The 26,089-nt window shown below is 35.6% G+C and overlaps 1 protein-coding gene across 1 annotated transcript; it reads left to right on the top strand.

The window, feature by feature from the left end:
* Window positions 1–17,522: 17,522 nt before the first annotated feature.
* LOC110869203 (calreticulin-3) lies at window positions 17,523–23,031 on the top strand. Its single transcript, XM_022118498.2, has 14 exons — window positions 17,523–17,776; window positions 18,939–19,046; window positions 19,159–19,351; window positions 19,444–19,702; window positions 19,791–19,847; window positions 19,943–19,990; window positions 20,172–20,258; window positions 20,356–20,413; window positions 20,805–20,872; window positions 20,960–21,052; window positions 21,388–21,444; window positions 21,548–21,649; window positions 22,458–22,478; window positions 22,862–23,031. Exons 1-14 carry the CDS (start codon window positions 17,644–17,646, stop codon window positions 22,871–22,873), a joined length of 1,296 nt encoding a protein of 431 aa, XP_021974190.1. The 5' UTR covers window positions 17,523–17,643; the 3' UTR covers window positions 22,874–23,031.
* Window positions 23,032–26,089: the final 3,058 nt, after the last annotated feature.

The raw sequence follows: 26,089 nt of genomic DNA, 5'->3' as shown, positions 1-26,089 counted from the left end.
CGTTTTTTTTGAAAATAATGCCCCCATAATACCTCATAATGCCCCACTACACATGATTTAAGAATGGAAGTGCAAGGCCCCACAGGATGCAAAACAAAACAATGTGATTGGCTGGTGCGACGTGTATTAATTGACTGTCTCAAGTTAACGCGAACCAAAAGTCAATTCTAAGTCAATATTCCTTCCATCTTCCTTCAAATTTCCATTAACCTTTTGAACAATTGTTTCTGGATTAGAAGTGTGTGTCCGATTAGTTAAATCGGAATTCTACGGTGTCGTCGGCTAAGATAGGAACTAACGAAACATTGAAACGGGTAATAATAAATCCTCTTACAGTAGAAACTCTATAAAATAATACACCTGGGACCACCAAAATTTATTAATTAAAAGAGTTATTAATTAATCGATAAATTAATAATTATTAATTTATATACTAATTAATATTTTATTAATTTATAGTAGAATACTTAGTTTACAAACACCTTTCAAGCTTCCACTTAATTATTGTATACAATGCATGTATATCAAATGAACGGCCCAATTTGAAAGAAACCTTCAATCTCCCACCTTATTATGCTTCTTGTGTTCAATGTATCATTTTATGGACATTAAAAATATTTTCTATATAAATATAAGATCAAAATAGGTTAACACAAACAAATCATACACACAACATGGCTTCCCATCTTAAAGGTGTGAAAAAAACAACAATGACAGACGAGATTCGAAGAGCATTATGCAAGCACAACAAGGATAATCCAAGTCCCACTCAAAAGCAATTGCAAGAATGGGTTCATAGTAACTATGGTTTGCAGGTGAGTCAAGCGACAATATCGAATACAGTTAAGCGGCCTTTACAGTCAAGCGACATTATCGTCGTCGATTTTATAGAAGTCTTTTGGAGGGTTATGAATTAGGGGTTCCAAATCCAGCAAAAATAAATGTATTAGATGCAATGAATCTTGCAATTTCAGCATGGACTATGGATGTTCGTGCAAATACAATTGCGAACTGCTTTCGTCATTGTAAACTTCGATCAACAGATAACATGACTTTTGAAAACTCAGATGAAGGTGGTGAAAGCACTCACGAACTCCAGAATTTGATCAAAGAGTTGGGTTATCGCAATGCAATGGATGTCGAAGATGTTCTGACTCACCCAGAAGAAAATGTAGTTGCACAGTTGGTTGTTGACTGATGAAGAAATTATTGAAAGCGTTATTGGAATTAATAAAGATGATATCGATGAAGAAGATGATGAAAGTTCTACAATGGAGCCCCCTTTGCGAAACGAAGCTATTAAAGCGGCAATCACATTGAACAATTTCTTGTTAAGCTATGAAAAAACAACACCAGAAGTTCTTACCATGCTAAGGAAAATTAGAGACGAGATTCAAGGGGAAATTGATTTCAACAAAAAACAAAAGACAATTGAGTCATTTTTCAAGAAACCTTCATAAATCATTCATGTAATATGCTATATATAAGGAATTATTAATTTATATTTTATATGGGGTCTAAAGAAAATATCAAAAATATATTATCTTATAATTTTAGCGAATTATTAATTTAGCACCCTATCCCCGAGTCGGGACCGGCAAAAACTATTATCTTAGAGAGTTTATTAAATAATCGAGTATTAATTTATCAAGTTTCTGCTGTATATTGAGTATCATGAGAAATGTGGTTAAAGAGTTAAGTGTCATTTATGTCGGTGTGGTTTTCCTACTTTTGTCATGTCATACCAAATTTTAAATCTGTATCATTTTCCCCTTTGAAATTCTCGAAACGTGTAATTTCAGTCTAAAAAACTAACACATTTAAAAAACTTAGTTAACTAAGTTAGCTCAGGAATGACGCTTAAACCCTAGGAACGTATATGACATACAACTCCTATATTTTTTATAATTTATTATTTAAACACATTATTATTATTATTATTATTATTATTATTATTATTATTATTATTATTATTATTATTATTATACACAGTTAAGAATGATCATTTGGTACTGGGTACCGGTATCAAATTTTCTGTACCAAATTATTTCCAGTACCGATTCGGTACCCACTTTTTGGCGTTTTCAGTACCAGTACTTTTGGTTCAGTACCATAACGCCATTTTATCAAATTTTACCTTCAAATATTGGTACCGTATCGAACATTTACTGTACGGATATCGGTATCCATATTTGGCGATTTTTGGCACTGGTATTTTTGGTACCGATACCGACCGGATTTTATGGATTTTTTGTTGCTTGTACAGGCTACTTGTATACAATTTAAGAAAAGCCGGTTATTCCCTAAACTCCTATAATACTCTTACAAGTTATGACCGATTTCAAGATTGTTATTATTAATCCTTGATTGGATTTCTAATAATACTAAAAAAAGGGTAATTGCACGGTACCCCTGACCACGGGAGGGATCCCCCTCCCCAAGCTAGCGACCCGGCAACGCTGCCTGGCGGTGACTACCCAGCCGTTTCGAGGGGAACGAAGAGCCTGCAAGCAGGAGTCGAACCCGATCACTTTTGGCCTCAAACCGGTTTTAAGGTGGGTGCCGGTGGTAATAAAGATCAAAGTACACTTTTCAATGGCATAAAAATTATCTACTAATAATCATATTGCCATATACAAAACTCTTTTGTCACAAGTTTCATAATCAAGATAAATGTATTGCAAATGCTAAACCTTTTTTCCATTTATTGATTTCAAAGAGTCCATTTTCAATTGACAACTCTCGTAGTTGTCAAAGCATTGCAATACCAAACTTTTTGCCTGGCTAACAAAACCTATTTACTCGCCAGCTTTTATGCTGACTCTCATTTTCACATATGTTTCAGGTTTTGATTATTCAAGCATGCTACACATAGGAACGCATCCGGGCCTTAGACTTCTTTAAACAAAAGATAAATTCATGTATTCTTTATATTGTAAAACAATGTTATCATAATGAACAATTTAGTACCAGTTGTTGTGAGCAATTTGTAATGTGACTCCCCGATATTTCAGCCGCGTATTGTTGTATTACGCGATTGAGGTGTTACAGATTGGTATCAGAGAACTGGTTATAGGTAATTAGGTTATTAGAATGCCTTTAACCTAGTTTATAACCTTCACAGGGACCCAAACATGAGTAGACTTAGGATCTCTATCCTAATCCTCATCGTCATCCCTATTCTTGCCACAACTACTCTATGATTTACAATTCATCTAACCTTAGATGATTTATCTTAAACCCTTAAGCTTTATGCCTTAAGGTGTTCCTCAAAATGTTTTTCTCAAACATTTTCTTCGAAACCTTGGGTTTTAATAATGTGAACACATGCAATCCGGAAGGGTGGATGCATGTTCCTCGAGTTTTCTGTCTAAGGCTAGATTGTTCATACAAATCCGCATAATCGGACCAGTCACTCTTACTTGGGAACTCTTGGGGTGAGTGTCCACTTATAGGCTAAATCATGTCTTCTCGAAACATTATGAAAACCCATCCACCTTGACCAGTCGAACAATTTCTAAACACTACAACCTTTGTTACACTATTCCGTCATATTACCTTTGGTAATATGTTTTTATTCAAAACATTCGAAACAAATTTCATTTCATCTCATGACACTTTGTAATCCTATTTCATTTTTGAATACTATTTTTTGTCTTTCATAATTTCAAAATTTTATCATTTGGATGAGAACTTTCAAATATTTATACACAGAGTTTCTTTATTTTAAAAATTCAATTAAAAATATTTTTATCTTAAAAATAATAAATTTTTAAAAGGTAAAGAATCTATAACACAAACCATTAACTTGGTTTGTATTTTCTCATCCAAAAATATAACAAAAGTTTATTTTTAAGCATTTCTTATTTCAAAACAAAATCCACAACACTATTTTTTCTAAATACAAGAACAAGATTTTTGAACAAATACCAAGTCAAGATTTTCACTTCACTATGGTGTTTTAAACTTACGACATTTCTATGGATCTCACGTATTTGATTTCACTATAGCTATTTCTTCAAAATATGCCTCCTCACCGTGACGCCACCCAGGATGCAGAAAAGGCGACAATGATCGCTCAACAGATAGTTGCTATACTCCCAAACCTTTTGACCCAACTTAATCAAATCTACAACAACATCAACAACAATGTTCTCACGCCCTGCAACTATATACAATTCAACTCGGCTAAACCACTCAAGTTTAATGGGTCTAAAGGAGCAACTGGGCTCCTACAATGGTTTGAGAGTGTAGAAAGCACATTCAGCCATGTTCAGTGTCCTAGTGAGCGTAAGGTAGAGTTCGCCTCGAGTGTTTTCCAAAAGAGAGCACTCACTTGGTGGAACGGAGTCATGAGAGACAGAGGTGCAGACATAGCGATGGCACAAACGTGGGAAGAATTCAAAAATCTTATGAAGAAAGAATTCTGCCACGAAGCGAAATGAGGGCACTCGAAACCGAATTTTATTACCTCAAACAAGATAGTGGTGAAAACCGTGCTTACATAAACCGATTTGAAGAGTTGAGCCTACTCTACCCCACTATGGTCACACCTTCAGATTGGGCCATTGAGAAATACATTGATGGCCTACCTAATCCAGTCCAAGATATTGTCACTGGCAGCAAACCCGCAACAGTTAGGGAAGCTATCGAACTAGCCGCTACCCTAACCTACTCCCAAGTTAGAAAAGGGAAACTTTTTTGAAAGAGAGACAAGAAATAAACCACTGAAACTACTAAGGAGAATCCAAAGGAAACAAAGGCTGAACCCTCCAAAAATTCTAAGAAGCGTAAAGCTTCAAAGAATTATACAATTGCTGCACCAATCCCACTTAACTCAGTACCCGTTAGGGGATTTTATTGTGGGAAACAACCTCTGTGCAATCGTAGCAACTATCATCACGAAGCTAATTCTCCATGCCGCCAGTGTACAATCTGTGGTCTTTTTGGCCATCTAGTTGCGACCTGTCGCATCCAAAACCAAGTTGCCCCTACTCAAACTCGCCCTCGCTACCCAGCTGGAGCATGTTTCAATTGTGGTGATTTAAATCATTTCAAGCGAAACTGCCCTAAGCTTGCTAATGCTAATGGACGAATGTTCAATGTCAATGAGGATCTAGCTGATGCTCAAGAACTTATGTTCATTTGAACCTATACATTTCCTATTTATCATCCAAAAACTATGAACATATTTTAACTACATTTGTAATGACAATATAAATTTCAAGAAGTTTTCTTCATTTTTGTTATTCGTATTCCATTTACAAATTCCAATGTGATTACACTATGTGTAATATACAACTACATACCGACTTTGAGGATTCTGTTCTTTATTATTACGAACTAAATCTCGTAGTTTAGCATATTGTGACCGCATGCCAGTGCGTTCACACAACCTCTACAATACACTCTCTACAAATACTATGAGTTTGTTTCTATGCAAAACACGTATGACAATCCATGCTCAAGTTTATTCGCTTACAGGGACTAATTTTGACAAACTGCGAAAGTATGCTGATTCGTACTGTGACAAACATTCCGGAACTTGATCATAAGTTAAATATGCCCTAAATATCCTTTACATAGCTTAGAAATAGGCTTTGAGGTGTTTGGTGCGCAAAAATAAACTTTCTTGATCAATAGGGACTAAAAGCGTCAAAAAGTGCATAAGTTTGCATTTTCGCGCATATCTTGCGTTCTGAATATATCCGGACACCCAAAAATTTATGTAATCATTAAAATATTTTATTTTAGTGATTGGCATGGTAAAATTCCATTCGTCGCGTAATTTGGATCGTTTTTTGCGTCCGTTCGTGTTTCGTCGTAATTAACCGAACAACGTAACCATACGACCAAACGAACCGACATCTGAGATATTTTTGAGCATGTTTCATGTTCCCTATACTTTAACTTCATTTTAGAGCCTTGAAATGGGGTTAACGGGGTTTAAACGTGCCAAAAACTGAGTTTATCATGTGCAGGGACCATTTCTGACATTTTTGGAAAGTCAGGCCACATGGGCCGCGTAAGCCTTGTATGGATCTTATGCGGGGCGTGTAAACTGCCTAGATCAGCAAATCTAATTTCCAGTCATTTCCAGCTGTTCTCCATGTTTGCAAATGGTTTTTATGAAACCATGAGCTTGTTTTTAACCCATGGTATTCTAAAACCATGGGCACACTTGTACGGCTCAGATCGAAGCTCGGTTTTCGATGAACGATCTTAACGGTTACCCAAAAACTATATATACCCAACCCCATTTCATTTCCAAACCCATACTTTGATCTGATTTCTCTAAGTTGAAGCTTAAAACCTTCATACCTGAGAATTCTAAGATCAAGACCTTCATCGCTTGGACCTCTTGTAAGCTTCTTTCATTCTTTTATGCGTTTTTAAGCGTGAAAGTCAAACAGTGTTTGAGTTTTAGCTTTGACTAGTTTATGGTCAACATGAAGTTCGTTTGAACTTCGCAACATGAGCGTAATCACGATAGTCATAGTCCTTTGTGACTATACCTACTGATTACCACGTTATTTAGGCGTAGTGACGAGTCATAGTTTCGGTCAAAATGCGTATTCTTGCGTATTTTGCAACCAAACTATTTTTGGGTATCAAGACCCTTTGTCTTGATATCAAACTTGTTTTTAAACTTCGTTAAATATGTTTTAACATGTTTAACTCGTCACTCTTAGTTTAGTGCTTATATAGGGACGTAAGATAAGCGTTTAAACAACCGCTTAGACTTTCGAACCCGACTCGTTTGGTAGATCATTAGGATCCGACCAAGCATTTATTGTGACCATAGTTGTATAGGGAATAACCTTCCGAGGTTATACCTTATGGTCACTTCGTTTAAGTAGTTGTATGATAGGTAGTTTATATGCCTTAGGAAAATGACCAAAATGCCCTTTTTACGCTTAAATTCATTTCAAGCATATGTAACACAAATTTTGACATCTAAACTGATTAGGCAACATTTTTAAACTTATTAAGGCAAATAATACTTGTCATAGGACTAGTTAGGCGGTCCGAACGCGTTTTACGCGAACAACGCGTTAAAGTAGTGTAAGCTACCTAAACAAGTCGTAATGGGTCGTAAGCACTTAGGATAGGTTTCGATTTAGGATGTAAGCTTTGTTAAACCATATTACATGAGTTCCTATACTCATTTGGTTTACGAAACCTCGTTCTATCCGATCTTCCGATTTAGGTCCGATTTATTTACTTAGTTACCTATATTAGGTGCCGTTTGATTCCGTGATCACTCTAGCTTTGCTTGGTTGTTATTCAAGACTTTTAAGCATCCTCAAGTGAGTACATAGTCCCTTGTTTTACTGTTTTCAAATGTTTTGGGGTGAAACATGTGTACCTATTTGTTATTTTCATGATTTCGACTGTATGATTATACATGTTAGTACTTATCTTTTGACAAACTGAAAATATTTAATGAAATAGAAGATGAAAAGAAACCATGATTATTTATGGTTTAAATACTAATTTTTCAAAGATTATAAAATTAATTGTTGGATTGTACTTATTTTATACATTCACCAGACCGATTGGTAGTATGATATAGCGCTATAGGACTAGACACCCCATTCCTGTTGTATAGTATGTCAGAAACCAATTTTTATCCAAATAGAGATTGCCTTTATGGTATTTCTATAGTCTCTAAGGTGTAGTTTGATACACTAAGGTTTGAATGAATTCTAAATCACATTTTTTGTATATTTTGTTATACTTCTAAAGTATAGTTTGATATGATCTCATATGTGATATTGTTTACCAAGGTATATTTGATATACTATATACAAAACCAACATATATTTTGTTAATTACTAAAACATAGTTTGATATGTTATTTACAAAACCAAGGCATAGTTTAATATGTTATTTATAAAACCAAAGTATACTTATGATATACTACTGAAAACTATTATTTTGACAACTAAAGTATATATTTAATATACTATCTGTTTAACTATTTTGGAACTAAAATATATTTTAATATATTACTTATTCGACTTTCTTAAAACCAAGGTATATTTTATATATACTACAAACCTTTTTATTAAAACATTATTTTACAAACAACATATTTTATACAAACTCATTTTACTTAAGTTAATTATTTATGCATCTTTCTTTTATATCATCTGATTTCTTATCACTTGTTATATGATTTATAAAGAAAACTGTAGGATCGTTCGCACGACCGAACGAGTCGTTTAGAAGAGTTTTAGCTCAATACGAAAGGCGGAAACAGACGTATTGAGTCAATTCAGCATGCAATTCACTTTAAACTGTCTTTTGATTGATTTGACAACGTTTTACAGCGAGTACACACTTCGGCAGCAGTTCGGCACTGAAACCGGAAAGTTACAAATGAAATGACATGATGGGTATTTATAGGCAAGCCTATTTCGCACGAACATGCTCACACGAAATCAATTTCATGCGAAACAGTCATTTCGTGTGAAATACCCTCCAAACACATGTTTGACATTTTTCTCGTACTACATGCCCTGATCTATCTAATCTAATACAAGACTCGATACAAGACGAAGTCGACAGACATATGCACCAACAGACTCCCCCTCGGATGTTGACGAAGTCTTCAGTGTCGAGTCTTCAATATTCAGTCTCTATCAGTCTTCTCGAACTTTTCCAAAGTATCTAACAATGTAAAGTATCCTCAATCTCTGTCTCTTTTCATCTCCAGAATCTCCACCTGGCTTTTATCTCACTCTAATTCTCTTGATCAGATCTCTTGATTCCTTAAGTTCATCAGCATCATCAGCTTGCGTGAACTTCAGGATCTGAAACTTGACTCTGCATCCTTCAAACTCCTCTTTGTTTAGCAGACTCCCCCTTGAATTGTGCTGGGATCGTAATCTGGCTTTGCGGAAAATCCTCAGGCATCGGAACCTGGCTCTTTCCAAACTTCATTCCTGCATAATCTCTACCTCAAACATAAATTTCACAAATTTAAAATTTGACAAATTTATATCTCATTTGCAGGTATTAATCAAGCAATAAATGATTTTACAATGTTAATCTCTGATGAACCATTTGTAGGAAAAACATTTTCAAACACATTTCTTATTTCAACAGACTCCCCCTCACTGGTTGTCCATCATGTTTAGCACTTGTCCATCATGTTTAGCACTTAGAATTTTGAAAATCAGCTTTTCAACATCAGTTGTCGAAAATAAGATGAAATAATTGTTTTTTGTATTTTTCAAAATTTTAAGCTAAAACCACTTGTAGGAAAAATATCGAAATGTAGAAAAGAAATATTTACAAACAAATTTTTGTGAGTTTGTGTAAGAGGATCATATCAGTTTTGAGACAAATCACCAACACCGTTAAGCTTTAAACATTTTAAGTTCTAAACGATTCACTTAGATTGTCAGTATACTGGTCCACTTAAATTTTCACACAAAGTTCAACTGTTTCGAGATATGAGATTTAAGGTTTTAAGCACTTGAACTTATTCGCGTGTCCCACCTCTTGAATATACTCCCGTATCCAGATCCCAATATTCATTCTTACAGGTGACTATACCTAGATGATATCTGTAAAGGGTTAAATGCGAGGGCATGAGAGCTCAGGCTATTGCTTCCGCAAAATCAGAGAGATGATGGCTTCGACTTTAGGTGTGTTCCCTTTAGAGAATCTTTTCTTCAACAGCACATGATTAGCATTTTTCAATGTTTCATCATTTTTTGTACTGAGGGCGATGCTATGTTTCAAGCAAGCGAAAAGTATTATACGGGGACTAGCCCATTGCTTCCGCAAAATCAGAAGTCCCGGGATAATACCCCAGATATCACTAAGTATAAAGACCTAGTATCTCAGAAAGAGGGATATTTCAAACAAGATTTCGGGGGTCACCCATATATCCGAAAGATGTTCCCTACGATATATGTAAGTTTGAAATTTTAGGTTTATATCTCGAAAACAATCTACTGAATGTATAAAAACCTACTGACACATCAACAGTGAGATTGTTTATCACATTTTTGACTTTCCAATTCTTTAGCATGCTGTGATAGTCCACTGATGTACTATCATTTCCTCTTTTTCACAACAAATCTCATTTTTGATTTTATCATGTTTTTGGATTTTTCAAATTTTCTAATGTTTTTGGATTTTCTGAAAATTTCTTACTCCCCCTAAAATTCAAAATCATTTAAAGAAACATTTGAAAACAAACTATAAAAAAAATGATAACTGCTGTGAATTGCTTCAATTCGCCATCCACTTGGCATAAACAATCAGAACTCCCCCTGACAACAAACTATTTTCCCATTATGATTTCAAAACACTTAAGTTTGTTTTAATCAAAATGGTTTTTTCGGAAAATTAGGTATGTTGAATTTCATAAACCATTTGTCGGTTAGGGTTTATCACATTGTTCTTTCAATCATCATCCTTTTGAAAAATTTAACAATTTTCGGTTCATCCAAGAATTACCACTTGTAGAAAATCAAGTACAAATTAATGTCCCTGATTTACCACTTGTAGATATGCACAATTAATCATGATTCAAGAATCATGCCGATTCCTGCTCCACACTTACCAACCTGGGAGCTCCGGCAAGTCAGGTTTTTCATTTGAAGAGATCCACCCAAGCCTGACGAACCTTAGGTGTCTTTGAGTGATCGTCACTCGGTTTCTTTTCAATTTTATGTTTTAAATTTCCGTTTGACAATGATGGAAAACTTGCATCATCCATTGTCTTAACGGAAATATCACCTTTTACTTCAACAAAAGGCTCTTCTGGCTTTGACGAACCAGATTCATTGCCCGAACGTGGCTTGTCTGACTTTGATGTGTCAGATTCATCGCCAGAAAATGAAAATTTCACTTTCTTTGGTTTGCTAATCTCTTGATTAACCACTTTTTCTTTCTTTAGTATCCCTTTCATCCTCAGATTTGTATCTAATGACTTCGTTTTACTTGACTTTGCAGTCGAGTGAAGCGATTCATCAGAACTCTTATTAGACCCAACAGGTGTACCCGAAGACAAAATCCTTTCAAGATACTCTCTTGCTTTCTTTCTTTTCTTCCTCAGTCTGTCTTTCTGCCCTTGTGAAAGCTTCACTTTTTGTTCTTGAACTTTATGTTCTTTGGGCTTTTCTTCGACTTTGACTGATTTTTTCTTTATCATTTTCTGAGATTCAGCCCTCGATCTTTCCATTGATCTCATTGGGCAATCTTTAGCAATGTGACCTTTGATTTTACAATTAAAACATCTTCTTGTTTCAAAACTTCGACTCTGGCAGTTAACAGCAATGTGTCCTTGATAACCATAATTGTAACACACTCTGTTATCGTACCATTCACCACTTTCATACCAATCATTCAGATCATAACACTGTTTGGCCTTGTGGTAGTCTTGTCGTCTCTTGTCAACTTGATTTGGTTTTTGAGCATTGTGGTCAAACATGCACCACTTATTACCAACTTTTTGTGAGTTTTGATTTTCAAATTTTTGTGATTTTTTATCACGATTGGATGATTGAACTGATGACCTTTTATTTTCATTTTGAGAACTTTTCAAATTTTTCCCATTTTGTTTTTGTTCCACTTTCTTCTTCAAAGGTTTTTGCGTAGAGCATTCACCCTTTTCAGTTGATTGCAAAACAGTTTCTTGAAATTTTTCTTTTAATTTCAAAAATATTTTCTTTTTCTCTTCTTTATCATCAGATCCATCATCACAATCATCAATTTTGACTTTGTCAAAATTTATGACATTGTCACTTATTGGAATCTCATTGATGGGTTTTGGACACAATTGATCTAGCATCACTGATGTTGTCACAAAACCTTTCAATTTCTTTTCTAGATCATCAATTTTATTACTCACACACTCAATTTATTTCTCAAGTTGAGAAATTTTTTCAAGATGAGAATTTATTGCTTTTTCAGCTTCAATCTTATTCTCTTCAAGAACATATTTTTCATTTCTTAAAACTTTTATTTGATTTTGAAATTTTGTTTCATTTTCTTTCAAATTTTTATTTTCAAGTTCTACCTAAAAATCTTCATTTTCTGAAGATTTTATTTTGTTTTCAAACTCTTTTTCTTTTTCTTTCAAATTTTTGATTTCCAATGTCAAACTGTCAACATCTCTTAACAGTTTGACATTTTCAGATTTTGATTTTTCACAGTTTGAGCACATCTTAAGAATCTTTTTGTCATCAGCTTCATTCTCGTCCTTGAAAGCTGGAATTTCTTCAACCTGTTTTGTTACCACTCGTACTTTTTCTTCAGATTTGACTTCATCGTTTTGTGACAACTCCATTGTCTCATCATTTTTAGATTTTTCTAAATAAACACTCTCATCCTGAATCTTCTCAGATTTGTCATTTTCTTCCACATTTGCTGACTTATGATTCTTCATTTTCGCAGCTTGTTTATTTTTGAGCTTTTCAATTTGACCCGCAAAATACACATTAAACATATCAGATGAAAATAATCCTTTATAAAATTCAATTTTTTCAACTTCTCCACTATCATCACCACTCTCTTCATCTGATGAGTGATCAAAAACTGGAGTTTTTTCTGAAACAACTTCTGAAATCTTTTCAGCTTTTTCTAAACTAGCATCTAAAACCTTTTCTTTTAAAACTGGTTCTTTTGAAACTAGTTCTTCTTTGATCTTTAAAGGAATCTCTTCTTGAGATATATAGTAATACAATGCTATATCTTCTTCGGACTCCATGTTTTGATAACAAGTTTCACAAGAACTGACTTTCAAACGAAATGATGATCCTTCAAACGAAACACTGATGCGAAACAACAATCAAACAAAATACTTTCACACGATATGACCTTGGTACGAAATGACAATCTGGTGCGAAATGACCTGCAAGACAACTTCAATCGAAATGATTCACGCGAAATAAGAACTCTCCAAACGAAATATCCTATTCAAACGAAATGAATCCTGTAATTTGATTTCGTGCGAAATCAAATATATGCTTCACACGAAATGAAATTTTCAAACGAAATCAACTTTGGTGCGAAATGAATGCTAGTTTCGTACGAAATGAATGCTAGTTTCGTACGAAATGAAGTGATTTCGTACGAAATCGGTGATTTCGTGCGAAATGAAGTCCAGGGGATTGATTTCGTATGAAATGAGGTGATTTCGTACGAAATGAGTGGTTTCGTACGAAATACAATCTGATTTCGTGCGAAAAGAACTTCTGATTTCGTGTGAAATAATGTTCTGATTTCGTGCGAAATGACACGAACTGGGGCAATTTCATGCGAAATAAAGGTCTGATTCACACGAAATAGTCTATTTTGTACGAAATATTGCTGATGTCATCTGTTCGATCTGTTTTTGGCAAAATTGATCAAGTTCTAGGCCGATTTTAGGTCTGAATCTTCCAAGGATTTGTTAAAATACAGTTTTGATTATAATGTGTGAAAATCAGTCCATTTTAACCGTGAAATCTTGATTAATTTTGAAAAGAAGGTGTAGAAATCAGAATTTTCCAGCGAAAACAAGCTAAATGGTAAGAACTCTTCCTCCTCAGCTCTGATACCACATGTACGATCGTTCGCACGACCAAACGAGTCGTTCAGAAGAGTTTTAGCTCAATACGAAAGGCGGAAACAGGCGTATTGAGTCAATTCAGCATGCAATTCACTTTAAACTGTCTTTTGATTGATTTGAAAACGTTTTACAACGAGTAAACACTTCGGCAGCAGTTCGGTACTGAAACCGGAAAGTTACAAATGAAATGACACGATGGGTATTTATAGGCAAGCCTATTTCGCACGAACATGCTCACACGAAATCAATTTCATGCAAAACAGTCATTTCGTGCGAAATGACTTGTTGATTTTGTGCAAAATGACACACATGTCATTTCGTGCGAAATACCCTCCAAACACATGTTTGACATTTTTCTCGTACTACGTGCTCTGATCTATCTAATCTAATACAAGACTCGATAGAAGACGAAGTCGACAGACGTATGCACCAACAAAAACATTTTTAAGTTCATGACTATTTTTGTTAAATATTCTTTTAAACTTACAAGTCATGAATCCTGCATTAATAAAACCTATGTATCTCACAGGCATTTTTATGCTGACGTACCTATTTTTACATATGTTTCAGGTGCTGCTATGTGATGATTGTTGAGGCATGATATACATAGGATGGACTCGTGCCTTAGCGACTTTAAAACTTGAAAGACGATATTTGTATTTATATGATTTGTAATAAAACAATGAGTTCAATAATTCAATAAAACAAAACTATTTGATCCATGGTTGTGAAACAATGATTCTGTTACGACACTCCCCAACGTTTCCGCCACGACTTGTTGTTTTACGTGGTCGGGGTGTGACAATTTCCCTCACTTAACAACATAAGCTATGTGGACTATGCGACGAAACGAATAATTATGGGTGCACACATAATTATGAGGTTCGACGCATGAGAATCATAATAAACCTTGTTAAGTATGGTGACATAAAATCTAGAGTGATTAGGTAACGGGACGGGTATGATGCAATAAGAACATGGTGGATATGCCGCTGGTACTTCCTATATATAAGTGTTCTTATTGTGTTATTCATCAGAACGTTACTCGAATCACTTTCGGATTTTATGTTATCTTGGACCTCTATGTGATTATGTGATTATTTGTTATTATGTGTTTATTGAATGCACTGTCCAAACTGAGTACATTCATTAACTCTAATCGAGTCGACCAGGAGTATATTATGGCGTTAAAGGTGACGATCTTGATGCCATAGGTATGTTGACCCATCTCCTATGCATGAGATGCTCAAGGTACATGGGATGTACCTCGTGGGACGTAAGAAACCGTGTACGTATGGCCAGGCTTGAATGTACACCCCTTTGTTTGCTTAGGATTTACACTAAGAGCTTAATATAACATAATGCCATACAAAACAATTTTTATACACTCGATGACACTTTTTAGATTCATAAGTTCTAAAGGTTTGAATACATTGAGATACTTTGAATATCCCTATTCACACTTTGAATCCCCCAAAAATTCCTAACACCAAATGATGCTCCGCATCTATGGAATCTTGAGCTTTGTTTATCTTTCAATCATTCCAAACATACTCTACGGTCTCCTGCGAATGAATTACGGGACGAATTCCCTAAAGTATGGGAGACTGTAACCCCTATGCAAAATTTTGGGCTTTAAAAAACTTTTTCTTTTGGAAGCAATTTGTTAACCAATACTTAAACATAATCCGTCTCACGTAACATACACATCAGGACAAGGACATAAGCTACACATACCCTAAATACCCTTTACATAACTTAGATATAAGTTTTGAAGAGTTAGGAATCACAAAAACACGTTTATACAAGCCCATGGACTATTTTCGACAAACTGCAGAAGTCTGCCAATTCTCGTATTTTTTAATACGGACCACATATACAAATCAAAATATTTTTGTATTCAATAAAATCTTGTATTTTATTGATAAGAATGCAAAAATATCAATCGTTGCGCAATTTCGATCATTTTCGTGTTTGTTAAAACGTTTTACGTAATTTGGCGAAACGCGTAACCGTACAACCGAACGAACCGAAAGAACCGAAATCCATGACATTTCCGAAAAAAAAACAAGTTACTTATGCTATAGCACCTTTATACAACCTAAAAATTAGGTTAAAAGGGGTTAAAAGTGACAAAACATGACGAAACAAGTCCAGGGGCCAAACCTGCGAATTATGGAAACTTTGCCCCAGCCACCCCTTTGTGGACCATATGTAGACACCCTTTACGGTCTGTAGAGGGTCCCCAGCAAACCAGAATTGTGCAGCCATGGTTTTGATTTGCTTGGAGCCCAAGAACTCGAAATTGCCAGCTTTGTTCCTGCATTTTACACATGTTAGGACCTCCCTAGGATCATGCCACCTCCTTGGACACTTGTGATGATCCGATGAGCTCCAAACAACTATAAATACCCATCAAATTCTTCACTTTTCTTTGCTTATTCTCATTTTCTTCCTCCTATCTTCTTGGATCTTGTTTCCAGATTGATAGAAACCTCCTACTGAGTTCTTATAGTGTTTTCAACACAAGTAAGTACTCTCCCTTAGTCTATTTCATTTATTTAGTTGTTTTTGGGCTAAAAGTCCAACAGTTTGACTTTCTGTTTGACTTTCGGTTCTGACCTTAATTAATTAAGTCAAAGTTCAATTGAACTTTGCAACGTGATCATAATCACGAAGGTTATAATCCCTTTGCGATTACACCTTCTGATTACCACGTTTACTAGTCGAAGTGACGAGTCAAAGTTTCGGTCAAAGATGCGCAAAACGTGCATTTTACGATTACACCTTCTGATTACACCACCGCCTATGCCTTTAAAACCCCAACCCTAACGACCACCACCACCTCCAACTCTCTGTTCGATTTTTTCAGATCTAACATGTTCGAGTTTCAAGATGTGGCTGAAAAAATGATGGTTTGGTGGTAGAAAACGAGCAGATTGACGACTTGGCATCTGGCAGATCGATGGTGAGAGGGTTTTGTTTCAGCGGGTGGAAAGGCGGCGGGTGACGTCTGGGGTGGCGTGTGACTAGATCTGTAAATGCTCTATTTTTTGTCAAATTGTGGTGATTTAGTGGTTTTAAGAATGGATTGGAGGAGTTTTGAGAATTCTGTTGCTTTTGTTTAATTTTGACAATTTCTATTATAGTGTGATGATTTGCTTGAAAAATATGGGCATATCATAGTGAGGATTTGTAGATATGGAATTAAATACATATGCACTAATTGTGTATCTTGAAACTAGTTTGGTGGATTATGTAAATAGTGATAATGGAGATTTGTAGATACAAATTTAAATACACTTAGAATGAGGTAGGAGGAGTTGGGCGGGTATGAGCGGATCGTGGCAGCTGTGTTGGTGGAGAAGGAAGCAGTGTCTGTTAGGTAGGAGGAGATACCAAAGTTGGGTGGTGGTGCTTCATCGGAGAAGAGGACCAAATGGTGGGGGTGGCTGGTGAGTGACAGGTGGGTGGTGGTGGTAGGGTAGTTAGGGAGAGAGAGAGATGGGTGTCTACATGTGTGTTGTTTGTGTATATATTTATAAATACACATATATCATTTTTTTAAACATAATTATTTTATTTAGGATAAGAAGACAAAAATACTCTCATGTGGGGTCTACTTAGTCAGATTTATCAATGAAAACTAACTGAGTTAGGGCTAAAGTAAATAATGTGCAAGGGTTTGCAAACATTGAATACGTTTTTTGCACTTTTTAAAGACAAATGACACACTTTACAATATAGTATCAATATAAAAACAACGGATTTTATAATTTAGTCCTAAAATTATTGTTCAGAGTATCATAAGGGTTAACCTTTTAAATTTAACGGTTAAGATAGAAATTACCTCACACACACTTCGTTTAAATTAATTTTATTTTTTTTCAGAAAGTGTTGGAATGCCACGTCATGAAATATTTATGGCACTGCTGCCTTCCTAGATGTTGCGAAAAATAGAATGGCATACCCGTAAATAACAGAAAGTCATGGGCATTTTCAAACAAGATTCCTATAAAGAAGCAAACCAGAGTAAACGAATTATGCCATTATCGTCTTCCTGAAAGATGATGAGCAAGCATCCACTTCAAAGCTCTGCTGTTCACTCGCCTCAGCTAAAATTTGCAGCACTTTTGCTCGTCTTGCTTTCTATCTGCACTCCATCCTTCTCAGAGATCATCTTCGAGGAGCGATTTGACGGTATTTTTTACCAATTTCTGCTCGTTTACTTGTGTTTTTGCTGTATTGTTCGTTAATTGAAGTAATTAGGTGAATAAATGGTGACGGAAGCATAGTGGTTTGTTAAGTTAACTAGTAGTATTGTTTGATCTGCCATTGTTGTGTAATTTAAGCTTTTTTTGTTCCAAAAACGGTTATGTTTAGGGTTTATTGTTACTTGTTAGTGAGAAGTGTGTGTTAAGTAAGAATTTGAGATATTTCTGCTCATTTGCTTGTAGGTTTGTTATTTTTTAAGGATTTTTGAAGGTATTATGAGATATTTCTGCTCATTTGCTTGTTGTTTTGCTGCTTCTACTGATTATGTTCGAAAGGTTAAGCAATTAGGTGAACAAATTGTGCCGAAAATATAATGTTTCGTGAAGTTACCGCTTAGTGTTGCTTGATCTGTCATTGTTATGTCTTAAAAACAGTTATGTTAAGGGGTTATTGTTATGATTGGTGGAGTGGAGGTAATAGAAGGTGACTCGTAGTAGGTTTTATGCTTGTCAGTGACAAGTATGTGTTAAGTATAAATATTTTGAAGTTTTATGAGCCAAGTAGGCATGTTAAAAAACTATAGGATTTTTTAAGGTATTTTGAGATATTTCTGCTCATTTGCTTGTTTTTTGGCTGTATTTACTGATTCTGTTTGTGAGTTAATCTATTAGTATTGCTTGATCCGCCATTATTATGTCTTTGCAAACGATTATGTTAAGGGTTTATTGTTACGACTGATGGTGTGGAAGGTAACAGCGAAGGTAATTCGTAGTAGGTTTGATACTTGCCAGCGCGAAGTGTGTGTTAAGTGCAAAATTTTACAATTTTTAGGCCAGTAGGTAAGTTTAAAGACGCATCTTTTGTTAAACAAAACAATGGAATTTGAGATTCAATAAGGTGCTATAACCTTTTTCAATATTGGTACAAGTTAAGCTCAGTGCAGTTTTTATATCTCTACCCTGCATAAGATAATTATCTACTGTATAGAGAGGAGGATCAAGAATTGAGAAGTTGTATCTTGTTTCCCTAATTGCAGATAATGTTATCTTTTGATTTTTCTGGAAATAGTGTAATGCACCTTTCCTTGATTAGCAATTTGGTTTTACTTATCTGAAATCATTCTGGTTTTGTAATTTGGGACACATAGATGGGTGGCAGAGCCGGTGGGTGAAATCTGATTGGAAAAAAAGTGAAGGAAAGGCCGGTTCCTTCAAGCACACAGCGGGTTCGTGGTCTGCTGATCCAGATGATAAAGGTAACATTTCCAGTGTCATGTCCATTGCAAACTTCAGAAACTTTGTAAAATATGGATTGTTTAGGTATGATGCAGATGATTAGTTTGTTCATAAAATTTTGCAATCTTTCAGGTATTCAGACGAGTACTGATGCCAGACATTATGCCATCTCTGCAAAGATCCCAGAATTCAGCAACAAAAATAGAACACTAGTTTTACAGTATTCGATCAAGTTTGAGCAGGATATCGAGTGTGGTGGTGGTTATATCAAGCTTATGTCGGGATATGTCAACCAAAAAAAGTTTGGTGGCGACACTCCTTACAGGTTTAACAAACAATATGACACCTCCATGTTTTTATATTATTTTCAGTATTTGACCTATTGGTTTTTACGTTTGTTTGTTTCTTTTTTGGAAGTATGATGTTTGGACCAGATTTATGTGGAACACAAACAAAGAAGCTTCATGTGATCCTTTCCTACCAAGGACAAAATTATCCTATTAAGAAGGATTTGCAGTGCGAAACTGACAAATTAACGCATTTCTACACATTCATACTTCGGCCTGATGCAAGCTATAGTGTGTTAATAGATGGTAGGGAACGAGATTCCGGGAGCATGTATACTGATTGGGATATCCTTCCACCCCGAAAAATCAAAGATGTAAATGCTAAAAAGGTTGGTTCGAGATTAAATTCACTTGTTATTGCTATTGCGTGTTGACTACCCTTCTACTAACCGGTTTTCTATATTTTTTAATTTTCAGCCTGCAGATTGGGAGGAGAGAGAATATATTGACGACCCAAATCAAGTCAAGCCAGAGGTAGTCAGCTGAGATTAAGCTCTTACCTGATTATAGTTTATAACATGCTTATTGTTTAAGGTAGTTCTAACTTATATTATTTTGTTATTGTTCAGGGCTATGATTCAATTCCAAGAGAAATTCCTGACCCGAAAGCTAAACAGGTAGCTAATTGGCAAATTATAGCTCATTTTCATTTGATGATAGATAAAAAAAATTGTGATATTTTATTATGCAAGATATTAAAGATAAGCTCCCTTTACAGTTCCCTTATGTGAGCTTCTTAGATGAAATAGAATTGTCGATAAAATATTTTATTTTAATTATTTTTTTTACTCCTAATAGCCTGATACCTGGGATGAAGATGAGGATGGGGTATGGAGACCACCAAAGATACCAAATCCAGCATACAAAGGGCCATGGAAACCAAAGGTATGGATGAGTTTCTTCCACCTTTGACTCCTTTGAGCGTTTTGGGTAGGATTAAAGTAAAGTTTTAATCTAAGATATATCTTTTGTGTTGCTACAGAAAATAAAAAATCCAAATTACAAGGGGAAATGGAAGATCCCGTGGATTGATAACCCAGGTACCCTACATACCACCCCCTATTTACGAATGGGTCGATTTGATTCATCATTATTTTCTTTATCTCCAACGAGTCAAATGAGTCAAAAAAAGGTAGCATGAAGGGAGCCAGACTAATGAGTCAGTGGTCTCCCAAAGTGTCAATAGCATAAAACCTCATAAAACATTTCATTCAAAAATTTAGATTTTTATCGATGTTAATATAATCTTTGGCAGTCATATTTTACACACTTAACTGTTAATGGAATACTTAAAAAAATTGGGCAATGGTATTTTGGGCCTACACAGTTTGTACAAAAATTACCATTTTGACCTGCTCATTATTTTCCACCAATAGTAATATTACTGTATTCTTAAAATTTAACTTATTGTTTTGTTGCTTAATTGCTCAGAATTTGAAGATGATCCTGACCTATATGTGCTCAAGCCTATTAAATATGTGGGAATTGAGGTTTGGCAGGTATGGTCCCTTAGCATGAGTCAGCTTAAAAAGTGTATCCGTAATTTTTTTAAGAAATTGTTGGACGATAATTTGACTAAAATGCAGGTAAAAGCTGGATCTGTTTTTGACAACGTTCTGATATGTGATGACCCAGAGTATGCAAAAGAAGTGGTGCAAGAAGTTTTCACCCATAGAGAGGTATGTTTCTTCTTCTGTATTACAACTCGAGGCGACTTTTAGCAAGTAATTAATGTGTTAATTATGATTACAAATACAATACAATTACAATAGCAATGTAAATATTTGAATAAAAGCAAATTTATATGCTAAACCTAGACTTTGGGCGACTTTTAACCCATTTGACCTGTTCATCTTATGATTAACATTAGACCCGTTTGAGATAAAAAAAAAAATCGAAAAACTGACCGTAAGCAGCCCATTCATAAGTATAATGGGTGGAAAAACGACCCATCTGGTTACAGAATACACACATTAACGCATGCACTTAAATGCATTTTCTGGTTGAAAATCAGATTGAAAAGGAAGCCTTGGAGGAAGCAGAGAAGATAAAGAAAGCGCGGGAGGAAGAGGTGGATTACTTGACTCATTGCCAAAGCAAATTTGTCTTTTTTACTATAGATTTGTTGTAAATTAATTTATAATAAATAAATGTTACATTATAAAATTTGTCAGGAAGCACAAAGGGCAAGAGAGGAAGGTGAAAGGAGGAAGAGAGAACGAGGTTACGACAGAAGGCACAGAGATAAAGACTATTACAGGGACAGATACCGAAAGGTTAGTATATAAATGTTACGTGTTTAAATTTTTAACATGTTTAACGACCTATGTCTGCTTGCACGGTTAAGTAGGCACCGGGGCAGGCTTACCTTTAAAGAAAGGTTATGCATTTTAGACACCTTGAAACCTTGGTCTAGTGTTAAAAAATTAGTGTCATGCTTTTCTGTTGTTGCTTTATTTATACTGCATATCCCGAAACAATTATGTTTTAAATTGATATGGGAGTTAAAAATAAGGGGTATTATGATAATTTATATTTTACCCTTTGTTTGAATATCGCTTTTGTTGCAACTAGTTGCAAGAGTCGAGCCTAGTTCGAGCTCGGCTCCATAGCTTAACGAGCCATGATGCATGCTCCAGCTCAGCATGAAAAGCTCCAATATTTTTATAAAATTTAAAACAAAACTTGAGAAAAAGTCAAAGCGCCTTTTAAACAAGTCTACCAATGATAAAAAACAACAATAAAAATCAACAATAACATTTTTTATAAATTTCAATAAACACGTGTGTGTGTGTGTGTGTGTGTGTTTATCTTACATTAGGCTCAAGTAGCTCAATAAGAGCTTTAGCCGAGCTCTTTTAGTGCTTGGGCAAGACTCGACTTGAACAAGCTTGACGGGAGCTACTTACAACAGATATTAAATTGATTATTTGACATCCACAGGAAACGTTTGTTTATCCATATGTTACAAACTGGTTATTGCAAATACCCTCTTAAGATGTCAAGTCTATAATTTTTTCTTGGTATTGTTTGGATTTCATTTTCTTGTAATCTAATTGTGCTTTTGGCTTTCCTTATCTGCAGCGCCATTATGACGATTATCATGTAAGTCTTTGTTTTCATATATCTAGTTATTTTTCGAATGTCGTCGTACATATTCATGTGCATCTTGTTCCCTGAATGGGTTTCGTACGAGCAGTGGCGAAGCTTGACCCGAATGACGCGGGGGGTGGTCGAAAACGTATATACCAAAAAAATTCGATAGAACCGGGGGGTCGAAAACGTATATACCCAAAAAAATTCGATAGAACCGGATGATTTTTAACTCAACTGTTCAATCTGCTTTGGAGAACCAGAACTCCAGTTTAGAACAGTTAAAAAAGGGAAACCCCGACTGGAAACCAAAAGGATGATTTCAACTGGACCATGAACACCCGTACTAAATTAAATTTGTGGTTGTTTTGAACAATATTTGGTTGGTTTTGCAGGATGAGCTGTGAGATGTTGTAGCGGTTATTACTCGGCCTGTTTTGGCAATATAGTCTTGTCCTCTGTTTCATTTTCATCATTTCATTTACATGTAACACACTGGTTGTTGTACTACTTCTCGATTGTCAGATAAGTTGCATTTTTATGTGAATTTTCAACTCTTTTTTTACTTGTTTTCGCTTATAATGACCAAATTTAAGATGCGGTGGGGTTGTGTTCCCACCCTTCTGCGTCAACCATTTTCTTCTTTGCTCATAATGATCAAATCAAAATGTACTTCCCGCTGTCGCCCCCATCTCCCATAACTCTCACCCCCAATTACCACCCTGAAACTCTAAATCAGTATGACTATGAATGTGTAATTCTATGAAATCCAAAAACCAGTAACAAATGAATATGCAAGAACAAAAGAGTGAAGATAGAAATAATAAAAAATAAAACTCAAAGAATACAAAAGCTAGAAAATAAATTGCACCATATCACATCCCAATTTAGTGGTGCGCGACTTTGTTGAACCCAAATGTGTCTAATATGTTAAAAAAAAAACGAAACACAAATCTTTTCTGATAGTCGTCCGATGCCTTTTTACTCGACTTCCTTCCCTTTACATTTGCTATTAGAATAAGTACTTATGAAATATGTGCGTCTTTTAAACATTGTAGAACTCCTAACAATTCATTTATCAGTGAAAACATTGTGTTTTGATCCGAAGATTTGTTTATTTATGTGTGTGACATTTATACGTTTTAATTCTTGTTCGATTTCAAACTCTTAAACTTTTTCTGGAAAGTTATACGTAAACTGTTACGTAAACGCAAAGTACACTCCGAAACAATGACATAAGCTAAACATACCCTAAATACCCTTTACATAACTTAGAAATAAGTTTTGAAAAGTTCGGTATGACAAAAACATGCTTATTGGTGCTCAGGGACTATTTGCGCCATAGTGCGAAAGTCTGCCAATTTGCGTATTTCTTAATACGGAACACGTACGCACATCCAAAATTTTTTGTAATCATTAAAATATTGTATTTTAGTGATAAGAACGCAAAAATATCTTTCGTTACGAAATTTGAATCGTTTTCGCGTTCGTCGTAATTACGCAAAAAACGCGATCGTACAGCCGAACGAACTGACATCCATGACCTTTCCGAGCATATTTCAAGTCCCATATACATTAACATCCTTATAAAGCCTGAAATTTGGCTTAACGGGGGTTAAAAGTGTCAAAAACAAGTTTAAAAGGCTGCAGGGACTAAAACTGCCAAACAGTGAAACCTGCTTGTTGTCTTTGGTGGGATGGTGTGCATTAAGTGTGTTACGATTTTATTGATATTCTAAGCCCATTTTACGCATTAGTCAAGTTTTAAATATATAAAACATGATATTCTACTAACACTAAACACACACTTGGGCAAGTGCCCCCATCGTGAGCGTAGTATAGCGTTCGTAAGATACCGAGGTCGTCCAAGGACACAAGAGCTTTTAGTACCGGTTTACCCTCAACGTCTAATCAATCTAAGTTTTTTTGAGAAAAGGTTTGAACATGAAAAATAAAACTAAAAATGCAGAAATAAAAATAAAATAAAAACAGATAGACAAGATGAATTACTTGCATCCGACTCGCCTTTAATGTATCATTTGATGATTTTCTCACTTTTGCACTTTTTTAAGAGATTATCTTAGTTATAGTAGTATGCCCCTCTTTTGAAGGTGACGTTAACCTCAACCCAGTGGTTTGAGTCAGCAAGGATACAATCCCAAAGGGTCGGAATATTAAAAGATAATTAATTAAGTTATTAATGCGAAAAGTGGTAGGCCCCTCTTTTGAAGGTGACGTTACCTTCGGCTAAGTGATTTGAGTCACCAGGGATACAATCCCAAGTAGCCGGTTTAATTTATTAATAGTAGTTTACATATGAGGGTATCAAGCCATTCGCACCCCCGCCATCCAATACCGGTGGGTATTGAAGGAGGTCCTAGTAAGCTTGACCCAGGTCCTTGTAGGATCTATACACTGAACAAGGCAAGAACATTACTAAACCATTTCTTTAACCCCTTACCAGGTAGCCAACATATCTCTGTATAGACCCTAGAGATATGAATGGTGTAAATCTTTTACTTTATATAGACAGTAAAGTAATGCCAAGACACCACGGACAAATGATAAAGAAGTTTCACCTTCAACATAAGAAACTAGTTATTAAAGTCATTAATACAAAACCAAATAAAAAGTGCGAAAAGATTAAAAATCAAAAGTAATACATTAAAGACTTGTCTTCACCAAGTGATGTAAGAGACTTAGCCAAACATGGCCTTTGATTGACAAGAACTCTTACTATTAATCTTAGATCCCGAGACTACTATACACTCTAAAGGTGGATGATGGATGATGGTGGTGGGTGCTGGTGGTGTAGTGGTGGTGGAGTGGTGGCAAAGTGAGAGAGTCATGGTTTGCCAAGGGATGCCTTTAAAGTGAGCTAAGCACCCCTATTTATAGCCTGAACAGAAGCCCGGCCACGGCCCCGTGTCCAGCGGACACGCCCCCGTGGCCATCCCTTTTCTCTTCCTTCGTTAATTGCTTTTGTCAGCAATGGGCTCCACACGACCCGCGTTCGCTGGGCACGGCCCCGTGGGCAGAAGCGTATCTGTACTACCAAGATTTTGTAAGATTCTACGAATCTTAGCGTTGACCATGCCCCGTGCTGTGCTGGGCACGCCCCCGTGGTGGACGTAGAAGCTTCCACAGCTTTGTCCTTTCTACAGACATTTGACCACGCCCCCGTGTCTAGTGGATACGGGCCGTGGTCAGCCTTCTGTTTCTTGTTTTTGCTCTTGGGGATGCTGTCGAGGGGTCAGGCATGTCACATTTATTCCTTTTCTTTGTATTTATGTTAGTTTTTGCTGTATATTTGTTCCTTTTGCTCGTTTAAGCTCATTTGGTCCTGTAAATTCAAAAGGAAGACAAAAGCATGCTTTTTCCAATATTAGTACCAAAAAGGGTTAGTTTTATGCCTTATTTGATGTAATTTATATGTTGCATTTTGCACACATCAAATACCCCCACACTTGAATCGTTGCTTGTCCTCAAACAAAACTCTTTATTATGTGGCTTACATACCCAAATGGAATTGGTAGGAGAGAAGTTTGGGGTTTGTCTTAAGTGTCGGGAATCCAAGATCTTTATTTGTTTTTTTATACTATTTACAATCCTATTCGTTATGA

Source organism: Helianthus annuus, chromosome 14 (assembly GCF_002127325.2).
Source record: "Helianthus annuus cultivar XRQ/B chromosome 14, HanXRQr2.0-SUNRISE, whole genome shotgun sequence".
Taxonomy (NCBI): Eukaryota; Viridiplantae; Streptophyta; class Magnoliopsida; order Asterales; family Asteraceae; genus Helianthus; species Helianthus annuus.
The sequence above is the reverse complement of the archived record's forward strand: the minus strand, read 5'-3'. Positions and strand labels throughout refer to the sequence as shown.